At 36.3% G+C, this 27732-nt stretch overlaps 1 protein-coding gene across 7 annotated transcripts in view; it reads left to right on the plus strand.

The window, feature by feature from the left end:
* The window catches only part of IL1RAPL2 (interleukin 1 receptor accessory protein like 2), a 1272933-nt gene that overhangs the window by 1213310 nt on the left and 31891 nt on the right, over positions 1-27732 (plus strand). For all 7 annotated transcript variants that reach the window (XM_032330924.1, XM_032330929.1, XM_032330930.1 and 4 more), the window contains one exon: positions 11750-11879. In XM_032330924.1, coding sequence (XP_032186815.1) covers positions 11750-11879 — 130 coding nt within the window. The remainder of the gene's footprint in view (positions 1-11749; positions 11880-27732) is intronic.

The following is a 27732-nucleotide window of genomic DNA, read 5'->3' on the forward strand; positions in this document are numbered from 1 at the left end:
AAAGCTGCAGGATACAAAATAAATGCTCATAAATTGGTAGGATTTCTATACACTAACAGCAAAGTAGCAGAAAGAGAAATTAAGAAAACAACACTAGTTGCAATTGTAACCGAAAGAATAAAATACCTAGGAATAAACTTAAAGAGGCAAAAGACTTGTATTCTAAAACCTATAAAACACTGAGGAAAAAAATTGAAGATGATGCAAATAAATGGAAAGATATTCAATCCTCATGGATTAGAAGAATAAATATTGGGGCGCCTGGGTGGCTCAGTGGGTTAAAGCCTCTGCCTTCTGCTCAGGTGATGATCTCAGGGTCCTGGGATCGAGCACCGCATCGGGTTCTCTGCTTGGGTGGGGAGCCTGCCTCCCCCTCTCTCTCTGCTGGCCTCTCTGTCAACTTGTGATTTCTGTCTGTCAAATAAATAAATAAAATCTATTTAAAAAAAATAAATATTGTTAAAAATGTCAATATTACCCAAAGAAATCTACAGATTCAATACAATCATTCTCAAAATACCAATATAATTTTTCACAAAACTGAAACAAATAATACTAAAATTTGTATGGAAGCACAAAGACTCTGAATAGCCTAAACAATTGAGAAAGAAAAACAAACCTGGAGGTATTACAATTCCAGATTTCAAGATATACTACAAAGCTGCAATAATTAAAAAAAGTGTGTTATTGGCACAAAAATAGATCAAAAGAACAGAATAGAGAGCCGAGAAATAGAACCATAATTACATGGTCAATAAATCTATGACAGAGGAGACAAAAATATACAATGGGAAAAAGGCAATCTCTTCAATAAATGGGGCTAGGAAAGCTGGTCAGCTGCATGTAAAAGAACATACATAAAAATAAACTCAAAATGGATTAAGTACCTAAATGTGAGACTTGAAACCATAAAAATTCTAGAAAATAATACAGGCAGTAACTTGTTTCACATTGGCAATAACAACATTTTTTCTAGATAATGTATCCTAAGTATCATCAAAATAAAAAGCAAAGAAATCAACAAGACAAAAACCTACTGAATGAGAGAAGATATTTGTAAATGATAGATTGAATAAGAGGTGAATATCCAAAATGTATAAAGAACTTATATAACAATGCCAAATAATCATCATAATTATCATCATCGTCTGATCAAAAAGTGTGCAGAGGACCTGAATAGACATATTTTTTCCAAAAAAAGATATCCAGATGGCCAAAAGACACATGAAAAGATGCTCAATATCAGCAATCATCAGGGAGATGCAAATCAAAACCAAAATGAGATATCACCTTACACCTGTTAGAATGGCTAAAATAAAAAAGATAAGAAATAAATGTTGGCAGTGGTGTGGAAAAGGGGGAAATTGTGCACTGTTGGTGGGAATGTAAATTGGTGCAGCCACTATGGAGAATAATATGAAGATTCCTCAAAAATGTAAGTTATTTCACTTCTGGGTATTAAAAACAAAAGAAAAATGACCTCGAAAAGATATCTGCACTCTCATGTTCATTGAAGCATTGTTTAAAATAGTCAAAACATGGAAACAACTTAAGTGTCCATTATGGGTGGCTCAGTGGGTTAAGCCTCTGCCTTCGGCTCAGGTCATGATCTCAGAGTTCTGGGATGGAGCCCCACATGGAGCTCTCTGCTCAGTGGGGAGAGCCTGCTTTCCCCCACCCCTCCTTCTGCCTGCCTCTCTGCCTACTTGTGATCTGTCAAATAAATAAATAAAATCTTTTAAAAAATAAAAAAATAGGGGCGCCTGGGTGGCTCAGTGGGTTAAGCCTCTGCCTTCGGCTCAGGTCATGATCCCAGGGTCCTGGGATAGAGTCCCACATCAGGCTCTGTGCTCAGCAGGGAGCCTGCTTCCTCCTCGCTCTCTGATCTATGTCTGTCAAATAAATTTAAAAAAATAATAGTAATAAAATAAAATAAAATAAAAAAATAAAATAGTCAAAATATGGAAACAACCAAAGTGTCCATTAATGAACGAGTAGTGTGTATCAATACACTAATTTTCACACTTGATTAATATTTTGTGATATAAATGTACCAGAGTTTATCCCTTTACCTGTTAGTTAGGGCTATTTCCAGTTTTTGACTATTACAAATAAAGCTTCTAGGAACATTCTTGTACATTTCATTGTACAAACATGTTTTGTTGCCTGTCTAGACTTAAGAAAATGATAAAGAGATTGTTAGTGATACAGCATAATCCTAAAGGGATTATCTAAACCCATTCTCTTGGGGCACCTGGGTGTCTCAGTCAGTTAAGCATCTGCCTTCAGCAAAGGTCATGATCCCAGGGTCCTGAGATCGAGCCCCAAGTCCAACTCCTTGTTCAGCAGGAAGCCTGCTTCTCCCTCTCCTTCTGCCTGCTGCTCCCCCTGCCTGTGCTCTTTCTCTCTCTTTTCCTTTCTGTCAAAAATCTTAAAAAAAATAAAACCATTCTCTTGCAAAGGCACAAAACACTGAGAAACTCATTAAGTTCTTTTTTATTTTGATAGTCTTCAATCTACTGTACTATGCCCTTTAGATGCAAATGTGAGCTGGTCATCTCTACTAGTAGGGTATACAGTACCATGGGAATGACACTGTATATGTAGCAAGCAGAAGCAAATGTTAGATAGGAGTTTGCACATGCACATGAGCCATAATTTAGAAAAGCCTGGATAGATTTCATTTCAGGTCATTTGCTTAATCAATACAGAGATCCCTCAAATATGTTTTGGACGAGGAGGTGACCACACTCTTGCACACACTCTTATTATTTGATACTAAAGCTAATCAGAGTATTGCATACTCTCTCCTCAGAGTATTCTCTTCACAGTATTGCACATGATGGTGCAATGGTTGTCCTGTTTTAGCCATTAACGAAAGAATACTCAGGATGTTCATTCAGCATTTGCATAAAAAACTAGACCTCTGAAATATCTGTCTCTTGCATTTATTTAACAAGACTATGTTCGACGGGAGAGTGAAAACATTCCCAGAACAAATTGCTGCTATGCATGGTATAGTGCCAAGGAAAGGGCAGAATCTGTATTTTCTTTTTTTTAATTAACATATAATGTGTTAGGAGCCCCAGGGTTACAGGTCTGTGAATCGCCAAGTTTACACCCTTCACAGCACTCACCATAGCACATACCTTCTTCAATGCCCATAACCCCACCACCCTTTCCATACCCCCTCACACCGGCAACCCTCAGTTTATTTTGTGAGACTAAGAGTCTTTTACGGTTTGTCTCCCTCCCAATCCCATCTTGTTTCATTTATTCTTCTCCTACCCACTTAAGCCCCCACGTTGCATCACCACTTCCTCATATCAGGGGGATCATATAATAATTGTCTTTCTCAGATTGATTTATTTCACTAAGCATAAGACCCTCTAGTTCCATCCATGTCATTGCAAAGAGCAAGATTTCATTTCTTTTGATGGCTGCATAGTATTCCATTGTATATATATACCACTTCTTCTTTATCCATTCATCTGTTGATTGACAGCTAGGTTCTTTCCATAGTTTGGCTATTGTGGACATTACTGCTATAAACATTCGGGTGCATGTGCTCCTTCGGATCACTATATTTGTATCTTTAAGGTAAATACCCAGTAGTGTACTTGCTGGGTCGTAGGATAGCTCTATTTTCAACTTTCTGAGGAAACTCCATGCTGTTTTCCAGAGTGGTTCCACCAGCTTGCATTCCCACCAACAGTGTAGGAGAGTTCCCCTTTCTCCGCATTCTCGCCAGCATCTGTCATTTCCTGTCATGTTAATTTTAGCCATTCTGACTTGTGTGAGGTGGTATCTCATTGTGGTTTTGATTTATATTTCCCTGATGCCAAGTGATGTGGAGCACTTTTTCATGTGTCTGTTGGCCATCTGGATGTCTTCTTTGCAGAAATATCTGTTCATGTCCTTTGCCCATTTCTTGATTGGATTATTTGTTCTTTGGGTGTTGAGATTGCTAAGCTCTTTATAGATTTTGGATACTAGTCCTTTATTTGTTATGTCATTTGCAAATATCTTCTCCCATTCTGTCAGTTGTCTTTTGGTTTTGTTAACTGTTTCCTTTGCTGTGCAAAAGATTTTGATCTTGATGAAGTCCCAATAGTTCATGTTTGCCCTTGCTTCCCTTGCCTTTGGCAATGGTCCTAGGAAGATGTTGCTGCGGCTGAGGTCGAAGAGGTTGCTGCCTGTGTTCTCCTCAAGGATTTTGATGGATTCCTTTCGCACACTGAGGTCCTTCATCCATTTTGAGTCTTTTTTTGTCTGTGGTGTAAGGAAATGGTCCAATTTCATTTTTCTGCATGTGGCTGTCCAGTTTTCCCAGTACCATTTATTGAAGAAGCTGTCTTTCTTCCATTGGACATTCTTTCCTGCTTTGTCAAAGATTAGTTGACCATAGAGTTGAAGGTCTATTTCTGGGCTTTCTATTCTGTTCTACTGATCTATGTGTCTGTTTTTGTGCCAGTATCATACTGTCTTGATGATGACAGCTTTGTAATAGAGTTTGAAGTCTGGAATTGTGATGCCACCAACTTTGGCTTTCTTTTTCAATATTCATCTGGCTGTTTGAGGTATTTTCTGGTTCCATATAAATTTTAGGATTATTTCTTCCATTTCTCTGAAAAAAACGGATGGTCTTTTGATAGGGATTGCATTAAATGTGTAGATTGCTTTAGGTAACATAGACATTTTCACAATATTTGTTCTTCCAATCTATGAGCATGGAACATTTTTCCATTTCTTTGTGTCTTCCTCAATTTCTTTCATGAGTACTTTATAGTTTTCTGAGTACAGATTCTTTGCTTCTTTGGATAGGTTTATTCCTAGGTATCTTATGGTTTTGGGTGCAATTGTAAATGGGATTGACTCCTTAATTTCTCTTTCTTCTGTCCTATTGTTGGTGTAAAGAAATGCAACTGATTTCTGACACTTTACTGAATTCCTGGGTTTTCCTCATATAGTATCATATCATCTGCAAAGAGTGAGAGTTTGACTTCTTCTTTACGGATTTGGATGCCTTTAATTTCTTTTTGTTGTCTGATTGCTGAGGCTAGGACTTCTAGTACTATGTTGAATAGCAAATGTGATAACGGACATCCCTGTCACGTTCCTGATCTTAGCAGAAAAGCTGCCAGTTTTTCTCTATTGAGAATGATATTTACTTTGGGTTTTCCATAGATAGCCTTGATGATATTGAGGTATGTACCCTCTGACTCTACACTTCAAAGAGTTTTGATCATAAAGGGGTGCTGTACTTTATCAAATGCTTTTTCAGCATCTATTGAGAGTATCATATGGCTCTTGTTCTTTCTTTTATTAATGTATTGTATCTCATTGATTGATTTGCAGATGTTGAACAAACCTTGCAGCCCTAGAATAAATCCCACTTGGTCGTGGTCAATAATCCTTTTAATGTATTGTCAGAACATATTGGCTAATATTTTGGTGTGAATTTTCGCATCTGTGTTCATCAAGGATATTGGTCTGTAATTCTCTTTTTTGATGGGATCCTTGACTGGTTTGGGGATCAAGGTAATGCAGGCCTCATAAAATGAGTTTGGAAGTTTCCCTTCCCTTTCTATTTTTTTGGAACAGTTTCAGTAAAATATAAATTAATTCTTCTTGAAATGTTTGGTAGAATTCTCCTGGGAAGCCATCTGGCCCTGGGCTCTTTTTTGTTGGGAGATTTTTGATGACTGCTTCAATCTCCTTACTGGTGATGGGTCTGTTCAGGTTTTCTATTTCTTCCTGGTTCAGTTGTGGTAGTTTATATGTCTCTAGGAATGCATCCATTTCTTCCAGATTGTCAAATTTGCTGGCGTATAGTTGCACATAATATGTTCTTATAATTGTTTGTATTTCTTGGGTGTTGGTTGTGATCTCTCCTCTTTCATTCATGATTTTATTTATTTGTGTCCTTTCTCTTTTCTTTTTGATAAGTCTGGCCAAGGGTTCATCAATCTTATTAATTCTTTCAAAGAACCATCTCCTAGTTTTGTTGATTTGTTCTATTGCTTTTTGGTTTCTATTTCATTGATTTCTGCTCTGATCTTTATGATTTTTCTCCACCCACTGGGTTTAGGCTTTCTTTGTTGTTCTTTCTCCAGCTGCTTTAGGCATAGGGTTGGGTTATGTATTTGAGACCTTTCTTGTTTCTTGAGAAATGCTTGTATTGCTATATATTTTCCTATCAGGCCTGCCTTTGCTGTGTTCCACAGAATTTGAATCGTTTTGTTTTTATTATCATTGTTTCCATGAATTTTTTTAATTCTTCTTTAATTTCCTGGTTGACCCATTCATTCTTTAGAAGGATGCTATTTAGTCTCCATGTATTTGGTTCTTTCCAAATTTTGTCTTGTGATTGAGTTCTAGCTTCAGAGCATTGTGGTCTGAAAATATTCAGGGAATAATCCCAATATTTGATACCTGATTTATGACCCAGGATGTGATCTATTCTGGAGAATTTTCCATGTGCACAAGAGAAGAATGTGTATTCTGTTGCTTTGGGATGGAATGCTCTGAATATATCTGCGATGGTCCTGTGTGTCATTTAAGGCCTTTATTTCCTTGATCTTTTGCTTGGATAATCTGTCCATTTCAGTGAGAGGAGTGTTAAAGTCCCCTACTATTATTGTATTATTGTTGATGTGTTCCTTTGATTTTGTTATTAATTGATTTATATAGTTGGCTGCTCCCATGTTAGGGGTATAGATATTTAAAATTGTTAGATCTTTTTGTTAGATAGACGCTTTGAGTATGATATAGTATCCTTCCTCATCTCTTATTAGTCTTTGGCCTAAAATCTAACTTATCTGATATTAGAATTCCCACCCCAGCTTTCTTCTGATGTCCATTAACATGGTACATTGTTTTCCACCCCTTCACTTTAAATATGGAGGTGTCTTTGGGTCTAAAACGAGTTTCTTGTAGACAGCATATTGATGGGGTTTTTTGTTTGTTTGTTTGTTTATCCATTCTGATACCCTGTGTCATTTGATTTGGGCAGTGAGCCCATTACATTCAGGGTAACTATTGAGAGATATGAATTTAGTGCCATTGCATTGCCTCTAAGTTGATTATTACCGTATATTGTCTCTGTTCCTTTCTGATCTACTACTTTTAGGCTCTCTCTTTGTTTAGAGAACCACTTTCAATATTTCCTATAGAGCTTGTTTGGTGTTTACAAATTCTTCCAGTTTTTGTTTGTCCTGGAAGCTTTTTATCTCTCCTTCTATTTTCAATGATAGCCTAGCTGGATATAGTATTCTTGGCTGCATGTTTTTCCCATTTAGTGCTCTGAATACATAATGCCAGTTCTTTCAGGCCTTCCAGGTCTCTGTGGATAAGTCTGCTGCCAATCTAATATTTTTACCATTGTATGTACAGACTCTTTGTCCCAGGCTGCTTTCAGGGTTTTCTCTTTGTTACTAAGACTTGTAGGTTTTACTATTAGATGATGGGTTGTGGACTATGCTTATTGATTTTGAGGGGGGTTCTCTGTGCCTCCTATATTTTGATGCTTGTTCCCTTTGCCATATTAGAGAAATTCTCTACAATAATTCTCTCCAATATACCTTCTGCTCCCCTCTCTCTTTCTTCTTCTTCTGGAATCCCAATTATTCTAATGTTGTTTCATCTCATGGTATCACTTACCTCTCATATTCTCCCCTCATGGACCAGTAGTTGTTTGTCTCTCTTTTTCTCAGCTTCTTTATTCTCTGTCAGTTGGTCTTCTACATTAAAAATGTTAAAAGAGGGAAGAGTAAAAGTTTAAAAAAATTAGCATAAGAAAAAAATAAAATAAAATAAAATAACTTTGCAAGTCTAAAGAATCATGGGGAGAAAGCCATGAATTCCATGCTTTGCTTTCTCCTCCACTGGAATTCTGCTGTTCTCCTTGGTACGTGAACTTGGTCTTGGCTGGATTTCTTGCTGATCTTCTGGGGAAAGGGCCTGTTGTAGTTATTCTCAAGTGTCTTTGCCCAAGGTGGAATTGCACCACCCTTACCAGGGGTGGGCTAAGAATCCGCTCAGGTTCACTTTCAGGAGCTTTTGTTCCCTGAATGCACTCTGTAGAGTTCCAGAGGACGGGAATGAAAATGGCAGCCTCCAAATCTCTGGCCAGGAGGAGCCAAGAACTCAGGGCCCCATTCCTCAGTGCAGCCTCAGAGAAAAGCACTCAATCACTCCCGTCTCCCTGGTCTCCAGCTACACTCTGAGCCCACCCAGCCTGTGACCAAACATCTCTGTCTTTGGCACACAGCCCCACCTGGAGTCTCCAAACCCAGCAGATCCCTGCACTCTTCCAGGGGCATCTCCCCTGATCTTGTGGGGTCCCTTCTCAAAGTGCAGTTGTCTGTGCCACGGATCATAATTTAAGGGATCTCCAAGTTGAGAGCTCACCCCTCGGCTCCATCTCTGTAGCTGGCTTCCCCCTCTAATACCTGCAAGCCCTGTGACACTTAGACACCCCCAATCCTTCTGTGACCCCACAGGACCTGAGACCACACTGTCCCCACGTGGGTGTCACCCCAGCTTAGCCTCTGGAGAGATGTCCCTCAGTGGAGCAGACTTTTAAAAGTTCTGATTTTGTGCTCTGCTGCTCCACCACTTGCCGGAAACCAGCCCCACCCCCCGTGGTCTATCTTCCTGTCTCTTTGGAGTCACTCCTCTGCTGGTCCTACCTTTCAGAAAGTGGTAGATTTTCTGTTTCTAGAATTGCTGCTCTTCTTCTCTTCCATCTCCTGTTGGATTTGTAGGTGTTCAGAATGGTTTGATAAACTATCTAGCTGATCTCCTGCTGCATGATGTCATCTCAGCCTGCTACTTCTCTGCCATCTTGACTCCTCCCCCAGAGTCTGTCATTTTTGATAGACCACCTTAAGGAAGTCCCTTTTTGAACATTACTATCATTGTCTTTCTTCATTAAAATCAAACCCGACCTTAGCACCCACATGCTAGGAATTGCTACAAGGTTTTTTATTTGATATATTTTTCAACATAGCCTAAAAGAATAACAACCAGAATTTATGTGTTTAAATGTATATACTGGTAGTTTTAGCAAATGGGATTATTTATAGTTTTTTGTCACAGTCTCTGGATTTTCTGTCATATGATTTGATGTCCAGTAATACCTTCAATTTCATGGAAATGAGCAGTAAGACACAGAAAAGACCCTATTTTCAAGTTTAGAGAACAAAGCATCTGCTTGGATAAATCACACCTACTTTAGAATCCAGGAGATATTTCTATAGCATGGATAAGAGAAGGCTGTTACCACATAGAAGTGCATAAATGTAAAAAGGACATGAAATTGGCAGAGCCAAAATTAATACTTATCTATCCCACCATCCACATCAGACTATGCTTCACATTTAGCTTCTTGAAGACCAAGCTTCATAAGGAAAACACCACCATGCTAGATTTGGATGGGATTTTTGTGGGTTTGTTTTGTTGTTGTTGCTTTTTTTGTGGTGGTTGTTGGTGGTGGCGGTGTGTGTGTGGGGGGGGTGTGAGTGTGTGTGTGTGTGTTTTGGATAGGACTTTTGAATTCACCAAATACTTTTGTAAACACTGTTTTATCTGAGCTTCCCAAATATTACCATCCTAATTACATGTATAAAATTTAGTTTATAGGGGCGCCTGAGTGGCTCAGTTGTTAAGCATCTGCCTTTAGCTCAGGTCATGATCCAGGGTCCTGGGATCAAGCCCCGCATCGGGCTCCTGGCTCAGCGGGAAGCCTGCTTCTCCCTCTCCCACTCCCCACTTGTATTCCCTCTCTAGATGTCTCTTCTTCTCTGTCAAATAAAATTTTAGAAAAAAAAAAAATTTAGTTTATAAAACATTAGGTAATCTGCCTGGTGCCAGATAATCTGCTTTTCATGATAGAACCAAAACCAGGATCCAAATCTCCTGTGCACATTCCCAGTAGACTACCTTTCATTTTATTGCATTTCATTTAAATAAGCTTATATCACAGAGCATATGTTCATAGCAACAATGAATAACCTTGTTTCAGATTTGTGTTAGATGTGTCAGATTTGTGTTAGATATATATGACAGACTACTGACACCAAAGGTTTTGACATAATTGAATGACCCTAAAGGTCCACAGCATTTATTTTGCTGAGATATAAATTTTCACTATAGAAAGATCAATATACAATTCACTTATTATGGTTAAGCCCAGCCTATCATCCAGCTTGTTGTGAGGTTCTTTGAATTTCTACTTTGTCTTAATGTAGAACCTAACTCCCATTAAAATTGCTTCTTCATGAAATGGTCCTCAAAGAAAGCCATTAGCTAGTTATGGTAATTAAATAGAAAGTGGTCCCAGAAAGTAATTGTTCTTAGGCAATAGAAGTTTTAGATCAACTTAAAATAGAACGGAAAATTTTTCTACAGCTCAGAGTGATTATGGGAACAAATCATGTACTTTACAAGGAAAAATATGATTTAAATTTCTTTATCTGGCGCTTCAATGAGGGCAAAAAATGCACATTATAGAGAAAAAGATAGGCTACATTATGACTTATGAATTGAGAATTCCTTTGTCAGAATTGTCTAGACTGTGTTCTTTACACTATTCTTTTCTTATTAATCTACTTTGCAAGAAGAAAATAAAATCAATGTCCGCAAAAAATAATGTCTTATATATTTGATGATAAAATTTTTAATTAAAACAAAGTTTTTAGCTATAATCACAAAGATGAAGAATAAAAAATGCTGCAGTATTGCCTAGAATTGTTTAAATACTATAAATAACCCCAAGAATATAAAAGGCATGTTTAGACTGTTTTCCCTGCATGTAACTTTTTATAAATATTTTTTAAAAATTTTATTTATTTGTCAGAGAAAGAGAGACAGGGCACAAGCAGAGGAACCCAAAGGCAAAGGGAGAAGCAGGCTCCCTGCTGAGCAAGGAGCCCCACACGGGACTCCATTCCAGGATTCTGGTATCATGAATTGACCTGAAGGCAGACGCTCAACGGACTGAGTCACCCAGACACCCTATAAATATTTTCAGTTAAAAAGTATTTCTTTGATTTGCATTATTCAATTTTTCTTAGAACAACAATCAGAATAAACAAATTTTCCCAATCCAATCTTAATAATAGTGGATAGTCTATTATTTTCTCACCAAGAAAAATTAACATTGCTTTGATTAATGTTAACTTCAAAGGAAAGTCCAAGTAATCAGTAATTAATAGTCTCAAAAAAGAAAAATAAAGGGGCGCTTTGGTGGCTCAGTCGTTAAGCAGCTCCCTTCGGCTCAGGTCATGATCCCAGGGTCCTGGAATCGAGTCCCACATTGGGCTCCTTGCTCAATGGGAAGCCTGCTTCTCCCTCTCCCACTCCCCCTGCTTGTGTTCCCTCTCTTGCTGTGTCTCTCTAGGTCAAATAAATAAGTAAAATCTTAAAAAAAGAAAAGAAAAAGAAAGGAGAATTCTTTCCATTTGATTTCTTCCTGTTAGTTCCTAGAAGGGAGGTAGTAAAAATAAGCAGTTCTTAAAACTGATTATTTTTCTTTAATTTTTCATTTTAATAACATCTTAATTCTTAAATTTCCCAGAAGCTCTTGTGACTAATTTTTTTTCTTATATTCAGTGATAAGACGATTGGAAGAAGAGTTGAAAATTAGTCACTTCTGAGCTTTCATTTGGATGTTAAATAGTCTTTTTCTGTCTCCCAGTGATAACCAGGAGCCATTTATTCAGTTCCTTTTCTCTGTCATCCTCAGGTAAACCTCTGAACATCCCTTGCAAAGCATTCTTTGGATTCAGTGGAGAGTCCGGACCAATGATCTACTGGATGAAAGGGGAGAAGTTTATTGAAGAACTAGCAGGTCACATTAGAGAAGGTGAAATAAGGTACAGAACTTGAATTGGTTATTTTTCTTTGCTCTCTTTGGAGTTAAGAAACGCAACATCCTAGAAGAGCTTCTGCCTGGGATTTTAATTGCAACTCCAAATCATCCCATTTTCTAAAAGCTGATCTGGTGGAAATAGTGAGGCTGACTTCCCTAAGAAATGCAAATGTGTAAGCTCCTTATAAGGAAGTATTCTGAGGTTCTAAAACTATACCATGGATTGTAATGACCCCCTCAAACCTGCTTAAGCAAATTCCTTTGAGTTTCCAAAGCTTAGGCCACTGTTACTCCATCCAGCCAGAACAAATATCTGTACTTTTTAGGGGACTCCTCAGACCACTGGGCAAATGCTTATTTACTCCCTAGAACAGACAGCTTCCATATGTCATAGGTGTAAAGCTATAGTGACAGTAGTAAGCTACTACTTGCCAAAATAACTGCTGACTCTTGCTGAATAGTGTTTATTTTTCCCAGTGTTCATCCTGAAAGTGACTTTCAAATTAGAATCACCCAACATCTTTTCACTCTCTTGTTACAGATACCTCCCTGGTACATAGACATCTATTCTATTGGTTTTCTCATCCTACTTAATACAATGTAATTTTACAAATAAAGAATAGGTCATTTTTCCTACCTTAGACTGTGAGTACGAAATTCCTACTATTATTTTCCTCACTCAGACTATGGGGTTGCCTTTTGATTTCAGATGTGGTGATATATAGTGTACATTTTTCATTCCAATAAGAGTTAGGACCCTTCTCCTTCCACCCCCCATTAAGAATCTTGTAGTGAAATCCAATCCAATATTTCAGTGCAACTAATTAAATGCATAGCAGTGCAAAAGAAACAAGTTTACTTTATATTATTTTCTATGATTAAATATAATTTATTCTAACTACTGTGACAGTTTCTCTTCACGTGTCCACCCAGTAACTCCAACTCAGAAGATCATAATTTTGAGGATCCATGAACTGTCTGAGAGCCTATGCAAAATATTGACTATATGAGCTCATTTCTAGGAAAAAGTACATGAAAGGTACTTGAATTAGTCATTTGTCATTGGGGAAATGCAAATCATAACTCTATGATAACTCTTTATACTCACTAGGCTGGTTATAATCAGAAAGATTATAACTAGTGTAGGCTTGAATGTGGAGAAATTGAAATACTCAAACGCTGCTGGTAGGAGCGTAAAATGGTGGAGCCACTTTGGATAAGAGTCTGACAGTTCCTCAAATCATTAAGTGTATAGTTATCAGCAATTCTCCTAGGTATATAACCAAGAAAAATCAAAACATACATGCACACAAAAACTTGTACACAAGTGTTCATTGCAGCATTATTAATAATAGACAAAATGTAGAAATAACCTAAATGTCTATCAACTGATGAATGGATAAATAAAATGTGGTATATTCATACAATGAAATATTCAGTCATAAAAAAGAGTGAATAAAGTACTGATATACACTACAACATGGATGAACCTTGAAAACATACTCAGTGAATGAAGCCGGTAGGGGGAAAATACCCTACATATTATATGCTTTCATTTATATGAAATGTCTAGAATAGGCAAATCTATAAAGCCAGAACATAGATTAGTGGTTGCTTAGGGCTGTAGGGATGGAGAAATATGGGTAAATACTTAAAGTTTACGGGTGATTTTTGTGGGGGGTGAGGTGGAAATAATATAACATAAATGCACTGTTTTTAAGTGTAAAATTTAGTGACATTTAGTTCATTCACAATGTTGTGCAACCACAACCTCTGTAATTCCAGAAAATTTTCATCACCCCAAAATCCTGTATCCATTAAATAGTCTGAATCTTCATTTTGAAGTGATAAAAATGTTACAAAACTGACTGAAGCCATTGTTGCACATATCTGAGAATACACTAAAAATTGTAAAGTGAATTGGACATTTTAAGTGGATGAATTACATGGTATGTAAATTATATCTTAAACCATTCAAAAAAACTTCCAGTCAATTGCCTGGCTCAAAACAGATGTTCAGAAAAATAAACAATATACTATTTATAAATAATTCTTGGCTCTTAATTCCCATTTAAAGTTTTTTTTTAATTTTTAAATTTTTTTATTATGTTACATTGGTCACCATATGGTACATCATTAGTTTTTGATGTAGTCACATTTAAAGTTTATGTTTCATAATTTCTAACAGTTTATTAGCAAATATAATTCAAGTTTTAAGATTTATGAAATTATGCAACTGAGTTTCTTTTAAATTATTTTAGAAGATACATATTTAGGATTATTCTCAATGTATTTTCCTATAAAAGACTTTATGGATTACTCTTCATTTTTTCAAAAAAGAAACTGATCCCCAAAGGACAAGTGGTAGGTACACAGCAAAATTTCCACTACCAAAAAGCTCAGAACTATGTTTAATGATAAAGGGTAGTAGTCACATGAACCTAAGATAATTATCTCTTTTGTGTATGACTGGACTATTCTAAATAAACAGATTTAATGGGGATATAATTGACATACAGTAAACAGCACAAAATTTAAAGCATACAATCTGTAAGGGTTGATATGTGTATACACCTATGAAACTATCACTATAATCAAAATAATGTACATAGAAGTTGCCCACAAGTTTCTCTTTTGTAATCCCTCCCTCCTGCCCTACTTCCACAACACTGATCTGTCTCTATAAATGTTTGCATTCCCTAAAATTGTATATAAATATAATAATGCAGTATGTGCTTTTTATAGTCTGGATTATTTCAGTTAACACAATTATTTTGAGATTCATCCATCTTGTTAAATGTAGCAATAGCTCATTCTTTTTATTGCTGAGTAGTATTCCATTATATGGATATAAACAGTCTGGTCACTTGTCGAAGGCTATTTGGGTTGTTTGCAGTTTAGGCACTATTCCAGATAAAGCTGCTATGAACATTCAATTATGCATCTTTGCATGCCCATATATTTCCTTCTTGAGTAAATACCAAGACTTGGAGTGACTGAATTATAGTAAGTGTAGATTTAACTTTATTAGTTCATTGTTTAGCTCTTTTTTAAAAATAATTTTTAGAATAACTTTAGATTTACAGAAAAATTGTGAAGATAAGGTCTTGGTTTGCTTGGGCTGTTATAACAAAAATTCCACAGACTAAGTGGCTTAAACAACAAATATTTATTTCTTATGGTCCTTGAGACTGGAAATTCCAAGACCAAGGTGCCAGCAGATTTAGTGCTTGATGCGGGCCTACTTCCTCATTCATAGATGGTCATCTTCTTGCTATACCTTCACATGTCCTCACATGATGGAAAAGGTGAGAAAGCTCTCCAGAGTTTCTTTTGTAAGGGCACTAATCCCATTCATTAGGGCTCCTCTCTCATGAACTAATCACCTCCCCAAAAGCCCCACCTTTCAATGCCATCACACTGAAAGTTAAAATTTCAATATATGAATATTTGTTTGGGGAAGAGCTACAATTATTGAATCCACAGCAGATAGTATAGAGAGTTCCTACATACCCCATACTTAGTTTTCCCTGTTATTTTTCTTCAGTTTTCCCAGATTCATTGTTTATGCACCATACTCAGTGTTCCATGCAGTAAGTGCCCTCCTTCATACCCACCACCAGGTTCACCTATCCCCCCATGCCCCTCCCCTCTAAAACCCCCAGTTTGTTTCTCAGAGTCCACAGTCTCTCATGGTTGGTTTCCCCCTCTGATTTCCCCCATTCACTTTTGCTTTCCTTCTACTAATGTCCTCTGTGTTATTCCTTATGCTCCAAAAGTAAGTGAAACCATATGATAAGTGACTTTCTCTGCTTGACCTATTTCACTCTTATTAATACCTTAAGTTACTATGGTACATTTATTACAATTAGTGAACCAAAACTGATATGTTATCATTAACTGAAGTCCATATTTTATTCAAATTTCATTAACTTTTTCCTACTGTTTTTTTTTTCCCTCTAGGATTATTTAACTTTTTAAGAATCTGCCAAACTATATTCCAAAGTGGTTATACCATTTTATAAAAGAAAAGCCAGGCACTACAGCCAGTCTCTAGCAGCAAATGGTTAGAATGGTGAGAGACAAACCATACATATATGAAACTGTTCAGTAGTCTAAACTACTTTATTAGGTACAAATGAACCAACATTTAGTACCATAGAAAGTCAACATTTCAGGACTTGCAAAATGTCATTGTTGATTTGATTTTGTTACATCCTCTTTCTCCATTCTCCCCAACCCTCCCCACAGAAAAAGATACATACCTATATTTGCAGTGGAGGAAAGTAACATGGAACTTGTTTAGAAAATTTTATAAAAACCCTTCTAGTTAACTAGAGATATCCTCAGAGAAGTATAAACAAAGAGGCAGGGATTCCTAGCCAAGATAAACACATAGTCAGCCATTTTGTAATATTAATTATATGATCTTGATCTATTTGAGAGATTGTGTGGGTGCAGGAATTCCTTCAGGATATAGCCATTTATGCTAACATAGTAGTTACTAGATTCTGTCTTCTAACCTTCAAAGCCAATGTCTTCAAAAGAAAATATATAGGATTTTTACACAGCATGGCAGATTGGAACAAATCTGGTAGTTTCATTTTAAAAAATGCTAATCATATCACTAGTTCAACCAAGAGAAGATCTGCATTCTTTCATAGCCCACACATTTTCCCTAAAGAGAACAGTTCTTATGGTAGAATGCTGAAGATGTTAAGTTGAGGATTCCTCTGGAAAGCATTTCTGGAAAGAAAATTTCCTTCTGGATGCATGGCTCTCCCTCAGGGTATTGCATTTGCTTCATATTTTAATTGAATAGTGGATCTTATGTTGTGCATGCATGTCAGGAAGTGCACCGCGGCATAGATCTAAGAAGTGGAGAGGTAAATAAATTGCTCCCAAGCAGGTGACTTGTGGAGAACCTGCCACAGATGCACTGTATCTGGCAGGAGGATGGGCCACACTGCTTATGTTCTCAGTTTCCTGGGCAGTGGCTTGATCTTAGAAATACATGTTGCAACTTTTTTCCTCTTACTATTGCCCCTGAAGAATGGAGAACTTCGGGGGAGGGGAGAACCTACCCAGGGAAAAAGCTTGGAGATTTACCAAAGGCTTAATGAAATTATGCCACTCAGACTACAGTAAATGCAATTTCTGTACAAAGCAGTCCCCCTGCAGCTTGCTTGAGTAGAATATTTGATCAAATCCTGAGGAGGGTTTTGGAATTATCATTTGTTTGCTCTCTGGGTTACTCCCCCTCACCCCCAGTACTTTGACCACAGTGGCTTCTTCCATCTCCTGACTTGCAACCTATTGTCAAAGCACTCAGACTCCACTCTGAGCATACCAATTCTCCTTTATCGCCCTTTAGCAGATATCAGCATAGCCCCCCCCCCCACCCCCGCCCAGTTCTCTGATGTTACCAAGAGACTGAACCTGAAGGAAATCTGAATCCAAATGTAGTATTCATTCACAACTGCCACCCTATCCCATACAACTGCATCCCAGATTTTCCAATGACCCCAGAAGATGTCATGTGTAGGCATATTAAAGGAAATTGGTATGTGTAGTTGCATAAGCTGCAATTGTGCAAGTTTAGGTTTATTTTTTTTCTTTTCCCTACCAGTTAAAAGTCAATACAACAAGCTGCTCTCTGTAGGCTCTACCATGTCTATTCAGAGAAGTCAAATAATCATTGGGAAGAGACCCACTGGAAATCATCATTTGGGAAGGACATCCTAATTTCTATCCCTCTGTTAAAGGTTAATGGGAAAAGTTTGCAAAGTGGCATAAGAGAGTTCATGAAATGGAGTAGTAGTCATTGGGTGTGAGGATTCTCAAAAGGGCAATCCAGTTCCATGTCTTTACAGAACTTCCTTTTAATTAATATTACCAGAGTCTTGAGAATTAAAAAAATAATAATAATTTGCTAGTGAGGTATGTATTCCACATTGCTAATAAAAAATGTCAGAGAAATTGAACTCATCCCATTAAACAGCAACAATAAAAATAGTTTCTAAGCTTGCCTGAAAGATTATTAATTGCATCTGATCGTAAAAGGAGACTGCATGAATTTCAATGCAATTGCTTTGCCTGACTGGAGAGTAATTTTTTATTATAAATGTCACTTTAAAATCTTTCTATTAACATCTGATGTTTTTCCCCCCTTAGGCAATACCACAAAATGTTTACCAAATGTTGATAATTCTTGAGCTGAAAAACATATTCAATTTATCTTGAGGTTTTGCAAACAAGCTTCATAAAATGCAAATCATTTTATTTACTTTCAATTCCTGAAGGAATTGTCCATACAAGTTGTGTATGTACTTTGGTTTCAGTCTTACTTCCACCACTTTCTAGCCTTCTGTTTCCATCTCTTTACCTTAACATGCTTTCCTTGAATAAGTAAAATGCTCTTAACAAAGAAGGGAATGTGGTACAGGTATGAAAAGATTTTATTCTTGAAATAAAGTGAGCCTATATTAAAGACTCCAAGTAACCTTTCAATAACTAATCAATTAAAAAATACAGAGCTGTGAGTATGTAGTTTGTCCCCCAAGTATAAACTACTGAAGTCCTAGGCAGCCCAAGGCAAATGATATGCTCTGTTTTGGCAACTTTCCACCATAATTTTTCAGTGCCTTGAAACACCCCATCTACTCTGGCCATCCTCAGATTGAGCTAATACACACAGACACACACACACACACACACACACACACACACACACACACACACATCATCTCTTCTTTCCTCCATTCTCAGCTCATCTCATTGGAAGAAGGAACACTGATCCATCAATTTTCCTTTGATTTAAATAAGTTTCATATCTTATGACCTATATGTGAATGTAGATTTTGTAAGTCATGAGTGGGCTTCAGTGGAAAAGTAAGCTTTATAAGCAGCATAGTTTTACCTAAGTCTTAATTGCCAGTTATCTGAAGGATGACTCTACTCTTCACATTTTAGTTCCATAGTGAATCTTAGCCTTGACCTATGCTTATACTTAAAGCCTACCTAACACATACTTGTGTCTCTTTTTTTTACTGCGCAGACTCCAGACGTCCAATATCAAATATAAAATAAACTACTTTGGACAAGTATCTATAATTATCAAATAATAATGATAATAATAATAAATCCTCTTCATGCTTTTTAACTCCACACTAAAGTGCAAAAGCATTTTGGCATCCTTAATTACATTGGGATTTTCATGATAGCCATCTGAGATAAATAGTATCAGTTTATTTTATAGAATTAAAAAAATAGGTTTAGAGACTGGCAAGAGCTGTCCTGGGGCATTTTGCTCACAGTTCCAGTGAAACTAGACTAAATTCATCAAAACATAACTATTAGTAATCCTCAGTTGCCCAGAATGGCTTGTTGTACTCCACATTTAGGATGTAGAGTCAAAACTTGCCTGGGACTCAAAGAGTGAAAATCAGTCTGGACTGAGAATAAGCAGCCCTGCTATCAATCAAGAGCAGACTGATAAAGCCAGCTGCAAAGTTAACAGAAACACTGTTTCTCCCAAGGTCATGCAGAAACTGTAAATGCCATAACAACTCCCACCTCCTTTGAGTGACTACTGCTTTCTTACTGGTGATGTCTCAGACCTACTTTGCTATTTTCATATATTACTGCAAATACCCTATTGCTAAGCAATCCTTGCCTCAAGACAGTTTTCACCACCTAGTCAATCCTATCTTCTCTCAATCCACCCTTAAAGATCCCAACCCATCCAGAGTTTATCAGGGCTTCCCTAGACTCTACTCGGAATCTTTCAGTGGAAATCCAAACATTACAAAAGATGCTTTCTTCCTGCCTTCATTTGAGGAATGACCCACAGTTACTTTGAAGTGTCCCATCCTTAATGCATTCATTCAATAAATCTGATTTTGTCAGACTATGGATTTGATCCTGGTCGCTAATAAGGCTTTAACAGGTACTTTAAAAATGACATTAACGAAAGAATTTGTTTTAAAAACATACTCCTATTCTTGATATTCTCAATCATCATTCCTTGGCAATGATTACTCATACTCATAATAATAACAACCCAGAGACAGTGCAAGATACCCAGACATCACAAGAGGGTTCAATTTGGTTTAAGGGATGATTTAGGATGAAAAGTAATTGGGATTAGATACTTTATTTTATTTTATGTATTTTATTTTATTTTGGAAGAATCAAATCTCTTCACTTTATTTCATGCCAGATTTTAAAAAAATTTCTGGCTTTGTTGAGGTATAAATATAAAAATTGTGTGTATTTAATTTATACAACATAATGTTTTGGTATATGTATACATTGTGAATCAAGCCAAACCATAATCAAGCTAATTAACTTATCTACCACCATAAATAGTTACAATTTTTTGTGTGTTTATGGTGAAAGCACTTGAGATTTACTCTCCCAGCACATCTCAAGTATACAGTACATTTATTACTAACTATAGTAATCATGCTGTACATTAGGTCTCTAGAATTTATTCCTTATATAACTGAATTACCAGCATTTACCTATTTCTTCCTCCAGCTCCTGAAAACCATCATTTATTCTGTTGCTATGAGTTTGGCATTTTGAGATTCCACATATAAGTGATATCATATCTTATAGTATATTTCATTTTATGACTTATTTCACTTTGCATAATATTCTTCAGGCTCCCTTATGTTGTTGCAAATGGCAAGGTTTCCTTATTTTTTAAGACAGAATAATATTTTATTGTATATGTAAACAACATTTTTTAAACCATTATTCCATTGATGGACACAGGTTATTTCCATATCTTGGCTATTATATAATGCTTCAATGAACATGAGAGTGAAAATATCTGAGATTTTCCTTTGCATATATACCCAGAAGTGGAATTGCTGGGTCATATGGTAAATCTATTTTTATTTTTTGAGGAATATCTGGATTGTTGTCCACAGCAACAGACAGTATACAGGTTTCCCTTTTATCCATATCCTGGTTAACAATTTTTACCTTTTGTCTTTCTGATAATAGCCATTCTAATAGGTGGAGGATGATATCTCATTGTGATTTTGATTTGCATTTCCATGACGATAGTGAATTTGAGCAACTTTCTATATACCCATTGCCCATTTATAGGTCTTCTTTGGAGAAATATTTATTCAGGTCCTTTGCCCACTTTTAATAAGGTTATTTGTTTTGTTTTGTTTTTATATTGAGTTCTAAGAGTTCCTTATATGTCTTGGATTTTAACCCCTTATCAGATACATAGTTTGCAAATATTTTCTCCTATTCCTTAAGTTACCTTTCCTCTCTTTTTTTTTCTTTATTTTTCTTTTTTCTTCCAGAGAAAGAGTGGCAGATGGGGGGAGGCCAGGAGGGGAAAGAAGGGAGGGATAGAGATTTTTAAGCAGGCTCCACACGCAGTGCATAGCCCAACATGGGGCTCGATCTCACAACCATAAGATCATGACCTAAGCTGAAATCAAGAGTTAGATGCTTAACTAACTGAGCCACTCAGGCGCCCCTTCCACTCTCTTTTTTGATAGAAATATGATTGACATACATTAAATTAGTTTCAGATGTACAACATAATGATTTTATATTTGTATATATTGCAAAATGATCACCACAAGAAGTCTAGATACATTTGTCACCACACATAGTTACAGATTTTTTCTTATAATGAGCAATTTTAAGATTTATGCTACTGACAACTTTCAAATGTATAATGCAGTACTGATAACTATGGTTGTAGTGCTGTACAATTCATCCCCATCACTTATGTATTTTGTAATTGGAAATTTGTATCTTTTAATTCCCTTCACTCATTTTGCCCACACTTCAATCCCGTGCCTCTCCACCAATTTGGTGTTTGTATCTACGAGCTTGTGGGTTTTTCTTCTTTATTTAGATTCCACATGTAAGTGAGACCATATGGTATTTTAGCTTTTTAGTTTGGTGCATTTATGATTCTTTTTTGTTTCTTTTGCTTTTCTTGCCCATGCTTTTGGTATCATATATTTAAAAAATCATTGCCTAGATCAATGTCAGAAAATTTTCCCTATGTTTTCTTCTAGTGGTTTTATGGTTTCAGATTTTATGTTTGTATTTAATCCTTTTTGGATTGATTTTTGTATACAATATGAGATAAGGGTCCAGTTTTATTCTTCTATATGTAGATATGAAGTTTTTTCAATACTACTTACTGGAGAGACCATCCTTTCCCCACTGTGTATCTTTGACATGATTTCTGAAGATCTGTTGACTATAGGTTGTGGATTTATTTCTCGGTGCTCTATACGGTTTTGTCTGTATATCTATTTTTATACTAAATCATACTGTTTTGGTAACTGTAGCTTTATGATATAATTTGAAATAAGGAAGTGTGATCCCTCCAGCTTTGTTCTTACTGTTCAAGATTGTTTTAGCTATTTGGGGTCTTTCATGGTTCTGTATATCTTAAGGTACTTTTACTATTTCTATAAAAGAATGCCATTAGGATTTTGATAAAGGTTACAACTGAATCTATAGATCACTCTGGATTGTTTATACATTTTAGCAATATTAATTCTTCCAGTATATGAACACAGGATGTCTTTCCATTTATCTGTGCTTTCTTTAATTTCTTTCATCAACATTTTATAATTTTCACTATACACATTCATTCACCTCTTTGGTTAAGTTTATTCCTAAGTACTTTATTATTTTTGTTGCCAATGGATGGCATTATTTTCTTAATTTTCTTTTTGTGTCTGCTCTGGTTTTAATTGAGCATTTTATGGGCTTTTATTTTCTCTTCTCTCTTAGCATATCAGCTGTACTCTTAAAAAATTTTAGTGGTAGGCCTACAGTTTGCAATATACAACTAATATAAATTCACTTATAAATAATACTATACTTATTCACATGTAGTGCAAGTACCTTGTAACTGTCATTAATTTCACTTATCCATAAACTATGATCACCAAATATATCAATGGTATTGTTTTTCACATTTTAACTTTGTTAAAAATTATTCACAAATATAATTGTGTTGTTTAAAGTGTACAAGTGATGATATGATATACATATATCTTGTAGAATGATTACCAGATCAAGAAAATTAACACATCCATCAGCTCACACAGTTAACATAATTAACTCTTTTTTTTAATGTGGTAAGAAAGTCTAAGATCTACTCTCAGCTACTTTCACATATGCAATACCATATTATTAAGTATAGTCCCCACCATGCTATATAATAGATCCTTAGAACTTGTTTTTCCTATAACAGTTATTATTGTTCTAAGCAAACTGTGACATGTTAGATAAATCATGAATAGAAGAAATAAAATACTTTATCTTCATTTATTTCTTCTTTAATACTTCTTTCATTATATAGATCCAAATTTCTGACCTATATCATTTTCAGTTTTTCTGAAGAACTTTTATTTGACACAGAGAGAGATTACAAGTAGGCAGAGAGAAGAGGAAGCAGGCTCCCTGCTGAGCAGAGAGCCTGATTCAGGGCTTGATCCCAGGACCCTGAGATCATGACCTGAGCCAAAGGCAGAGGCTTTAGCCCACTGAGCCACCAGGCGCCCCTTTCTGAAGAACTTTTAACACTGCTTGCAAGACAGGTTTACTGGCAAAAGTTCCCTCAGTTTTTATTTGTCTGAGAAACTCTATTTCTTCTTCACATTTGATGAATAATTTAGATAGATACAGAATTTTAGGTCGGTGTTTTTTTTTTTTCAACACTTTTAATATTTCACTCTACTTGCTTGCATGGTTTCTAAAGATAAATCTGATATCTTTCTTATTCTTGTTCTTGTATAGGTACTTTTATTTCCTCTGGATCATTTCAAAATTTTCTCTTTGTTTTGATTCCTTGCAGTAAGAATATGATATATCAAGGTGTCCATTTTTAGTATTCATTCTTAGTATTCTCTGAGCTTCCTGTAATCTGTGGTTTGGAGTCTTTCATTAACTTTGGAAAATTCTCAACTCTAATACTTTATATATTTCTAATTATTCCTTTCTTCTCATTTTGGTATTTGAATTACATGTATCTTGCTCTTTTTGTAATTATTCTTTGGGAATTTCATATTTTATTCCATTTTTCAGAACTTTTCCTCTTTACATTTTAGTTTAAGAGATTTCTATCAATATATCTTCAAGATCACCAACTTTTTTATACCTCTGTCCAGTCTACTGATGAGCCCATGAAAAGCATCTCTATTTCTATTACTGTTACTGTGTTTTTATTTCTAGCATTTTCTTTTGATTCTTTCTTAGAGTTTCCATCTCTCTGTTTACATTACCTATCTGCTGATATATATTGTTCATTTTTCCCATTGGATTCCTTAACTTATTAGACATAGTTATTTTGCATTCCCAGTTTGATCATTCCAAAATATCTGCCATATCTGAATATGGTTCTGATGTGTGCTCTGTCCCTTCAGACTGTGTTCTTTGGGTTTTTGTTTCTTTGGGTTTTTTTGGTGGGGGGGCAGTGTTGGGCTTTTTTCTTTTTTTCACTTTTCAACTTTTTTTTTGGTAGCTTTTTGTTGTTTTTGAAAACCACATATTATGTATCAGGTAAGAGGAACTGAGGTAAATGTTTTTAGTGTGAGATATTATGTTTATGTTATTAGGCTGGGTTTAGTGTTTGCTATAGTTGTAGGTGTAAGAGGCTAAAACATCCTATAATGTACTCATTTATGTCTCCACTGTTTTCTTTGTGTTTTCCTAGAGACTGCTTCTTTTTTTTTTAAAGATTTTATTTATTTATTTGAGAGAGAGAGAGCATGAGAGTAGGGAGATAAGGAGGAGAAGCAGACTCCCTGCCGAGCAGGGAGCTTGATGTGGGACTAGATCCTGGGACTCCAGGATCATGACCTGAGCCAAAGGCAGTTGCTCAACCAACTGAACCACCCAGGCGCCCAAGACTGCTTCTTAAATAGGGTTTGAGCTTTGCAGTTCTTTCAACTGAAAGCCCTTGTTATCATACAGGAGCCTGATTGATGTGGTGGTAAGCATTCTGTAATCCTATGATAAAGTCTCAGTCTTTTAGTGAGCCTGTGCCTCTGAACTATGACCTTCACAACTGCTTCTCAGCCTTCTTTCTCTTTTTAAGTGATACAGGAAAGTTTGAGGGGGCTGGAGTTGGGTATTGTATTTCCTTTCCCTCAGGAAGGTTGGGTTTGGTAAAATCCAAGTAGTTTAGGCTCTGATAAAAGACTTTCCTTTCAGTGCAGGTCTTTACTAAAGAAGAAGGGAGTGCTTTGGGATTATTTCAAGATAGTTGCTTTTTAAAATTCCCCTGACAGAGCATAGGGAAGCTTTTCTGTGATCTTCACCCTAAGACCCTGGTAGGGCTCCTAGAATCAAACCTCCTGAAAATGTGGAGTACCCCCCAAAGATTGTATCTAATGGAGTTTTTAAACTCTCAGGTTAGTGTGTACTGGCCTTACACTGACTTATTAGTTATAGTTTGTTTCTATCTGTACTGGCTCCTGCTCCTTGGTTTCTGCTCCCAATATAACATGATTCTCAGTATTGGCCTGTCTCAAACTTTGTGGGCAGGAGTTTGCCCTGTGATATCCACTCTTTGATGGATTTAAGAATTGTTATTTTTAATTTTCTTCAACTGTTATTCTTATTGTAAGGATGAGAGTGACAACTTGCAAGCTTTTTTAGTACTAGTTTTTAAGAATAGGTCTTGACTAAATTAGTTTCTAAGACTAGGTCTTGACTAAATAAAACTTTTGAAGATGGTGATTTCCATCACCTGAACTTATTATTTTCTTTTTTTTTTCTGGTGTTTGCTATTGCATATAACTTGCCTTCAGTGCTAATCCTTGGAATAAAATGCTTCTGAAGCTACTTCAAGTAGTATGTCCCAAAATATACCTCATGTAGTATATCCCAAGATCCTCTCATTTGTATCCTCTATTTCAAAACCAGCCTCTGTAGTGTCTTTCTTTCACATATTCTGCAAAAACCTGTTCCTATCTTCCATCCTAGAAAACATTTTCTTATTCTTTTTGTCTAGGCAGACTCTTCTCAAGTGTTTTCCAGATAATTTAGTCAAAATAGTTTCTCCTATCTTTGAAAGCTGTTGTAAGCATGACTGTACCACTCTTTACATCATTATGTCTATATTTTTTCAACTTTGTAGATCTTGTCTCTTGTTTAAATTTTAATGCTTACTGGGAACAGGGACCTGTTTTTGTTTTTGTTTTTGTTTTTGTTTTTGTTTTTAAGGGAGTGAGAGCACACACAAGTGAGAGCTGAGGAGGAAGGTCAGAAGGAGAGAGAGAGAGAGAGAGTGGATCTTAAGCAAGCTCTGCACCCATCATGGAGCCCAATGCAGGGCGCAATCTTATGACCCTGAGATCAAGACCTGAGCCGAAATAAAAAGCCAGGCACTTAACTGACTGAGCCACCCAGGTACCCCAGGGACCTGGTCTTTTAATGTTTATATTTATCTTACACCACATGTCTAGGCCAGAGCAAAGCACTTCATCAGGAACTGACAAAGAATCATTGGTAGATTGTTATATATCAATATTTGCTAAGAAATTATGATTGCTCTACTGAGTGATTTGTAGATATAAACATCAGCTGACTCTAACTCCCAAAAAGCAAGTCACTTCTACATATTCAAGAGCTGATAAGATACCTCATATATATTAATAGATGGACGACGGATCGTTTTTCAATTCCTCCCTCCAGATTCTTTCTGCAGCCTGTGAAGAGCTGTTTTTGGAAACTGCATTAGAAATGAAAAGGGAAAGTCTTGGTCTGGAAGGACAGGATCAACTTTCGGCCTCATGCCTGGCAGAGGCTGTGACTGCCCTAGACATGAAGCTTTAAATCAAACTTAATCTGTGGTGCTTAAGCAGCTCCTGGCACTAAAGGGGGTTCTTCCATAGCAGGTTCCATGAAACTAAAAGAATTGAGTGTAATGGGATTTACCCAAAGCAGGGAGAAAATGGAGAAAGTAAAATTTAATATAAACCATAAAGATGGCAAATTCCCATTTTTCCCTTGGTTAGATATATGTTGAGAGAAGAAAACTACAACTTTGTCAAGGAAGAAAATAGAAAGACTACCAATAAAATGGGTTAAGAAAATTCTTAAATTTGTCTAAGTCAGTGATGGTACATAAGTGTAAAGGGCAGGAGACTTACTCAAGTTACAAATGCCAGTATTATCTACTCTCAGATATGTGTATCATTGGGAGGGTACAGAAACAGGGTTAATTTTAAAAGCATGTCTATTTGGAATATAATCTGGGCTTCAGATTTCAGTGTGGGAGACTTAGATTCTAAGAACTCTCCTCCACCAACCCAACTTTAAGCCTTCTTTCTCTCAAAGGGGAACCAGAAGAGATTAAGCCAACAAAATGTTAAATATCAATAAATATCAATGTAAATATTTTTGTAAGAGCCAAATGTAAACAATTTTTGATAATGAAATGTTAATGTCTAATAATATTCCTTTGTAAATGTACAATGCTATTTACTTTTTAAATTGCTTTAACCCATTTTACCCTCCCAACAAAGTTGGTAGGGTATTTTTCCCAACTTAAAGGTGAGTTAAATTAAGGCACCATTGACTTAACTACTTTGTAAGGATGGATCCAGCTTAAACTTGTAAATTGGAGGCCTGTATTTAGAACCCAGTTTTCTCTAAGCATAGTTGTCTTCTCCAAACTTCTGCTAAATGCCCTTAAATCAGAGCATTCTTTCCTGCATTCATAACCAGGTGTCAAAAAGGATATGAGAATTAACTTCCCCAGAGCTCCAGTTTTCTATCTTGCTAATACATGTATTTAAGAACCTCACTCCCGAGGTCCCTGGGTGGCTCAATCACTTAAGCATCCA

Source organism: Mustela erminea, chromosome X (genome assembly GCF_009829155.1).
Source record: "Mustela erminea isolate mMusErm1 chromosome X, mMusErm1.Pri, whole genome shotgun sequence".
Classification (NCBI taxonomy): domain Eukaryota; kingdom Metazoa; phylum Chordata; class Mammalia; order Carnivora; family Mustelidae; genus Mustela; species Mustela erminea.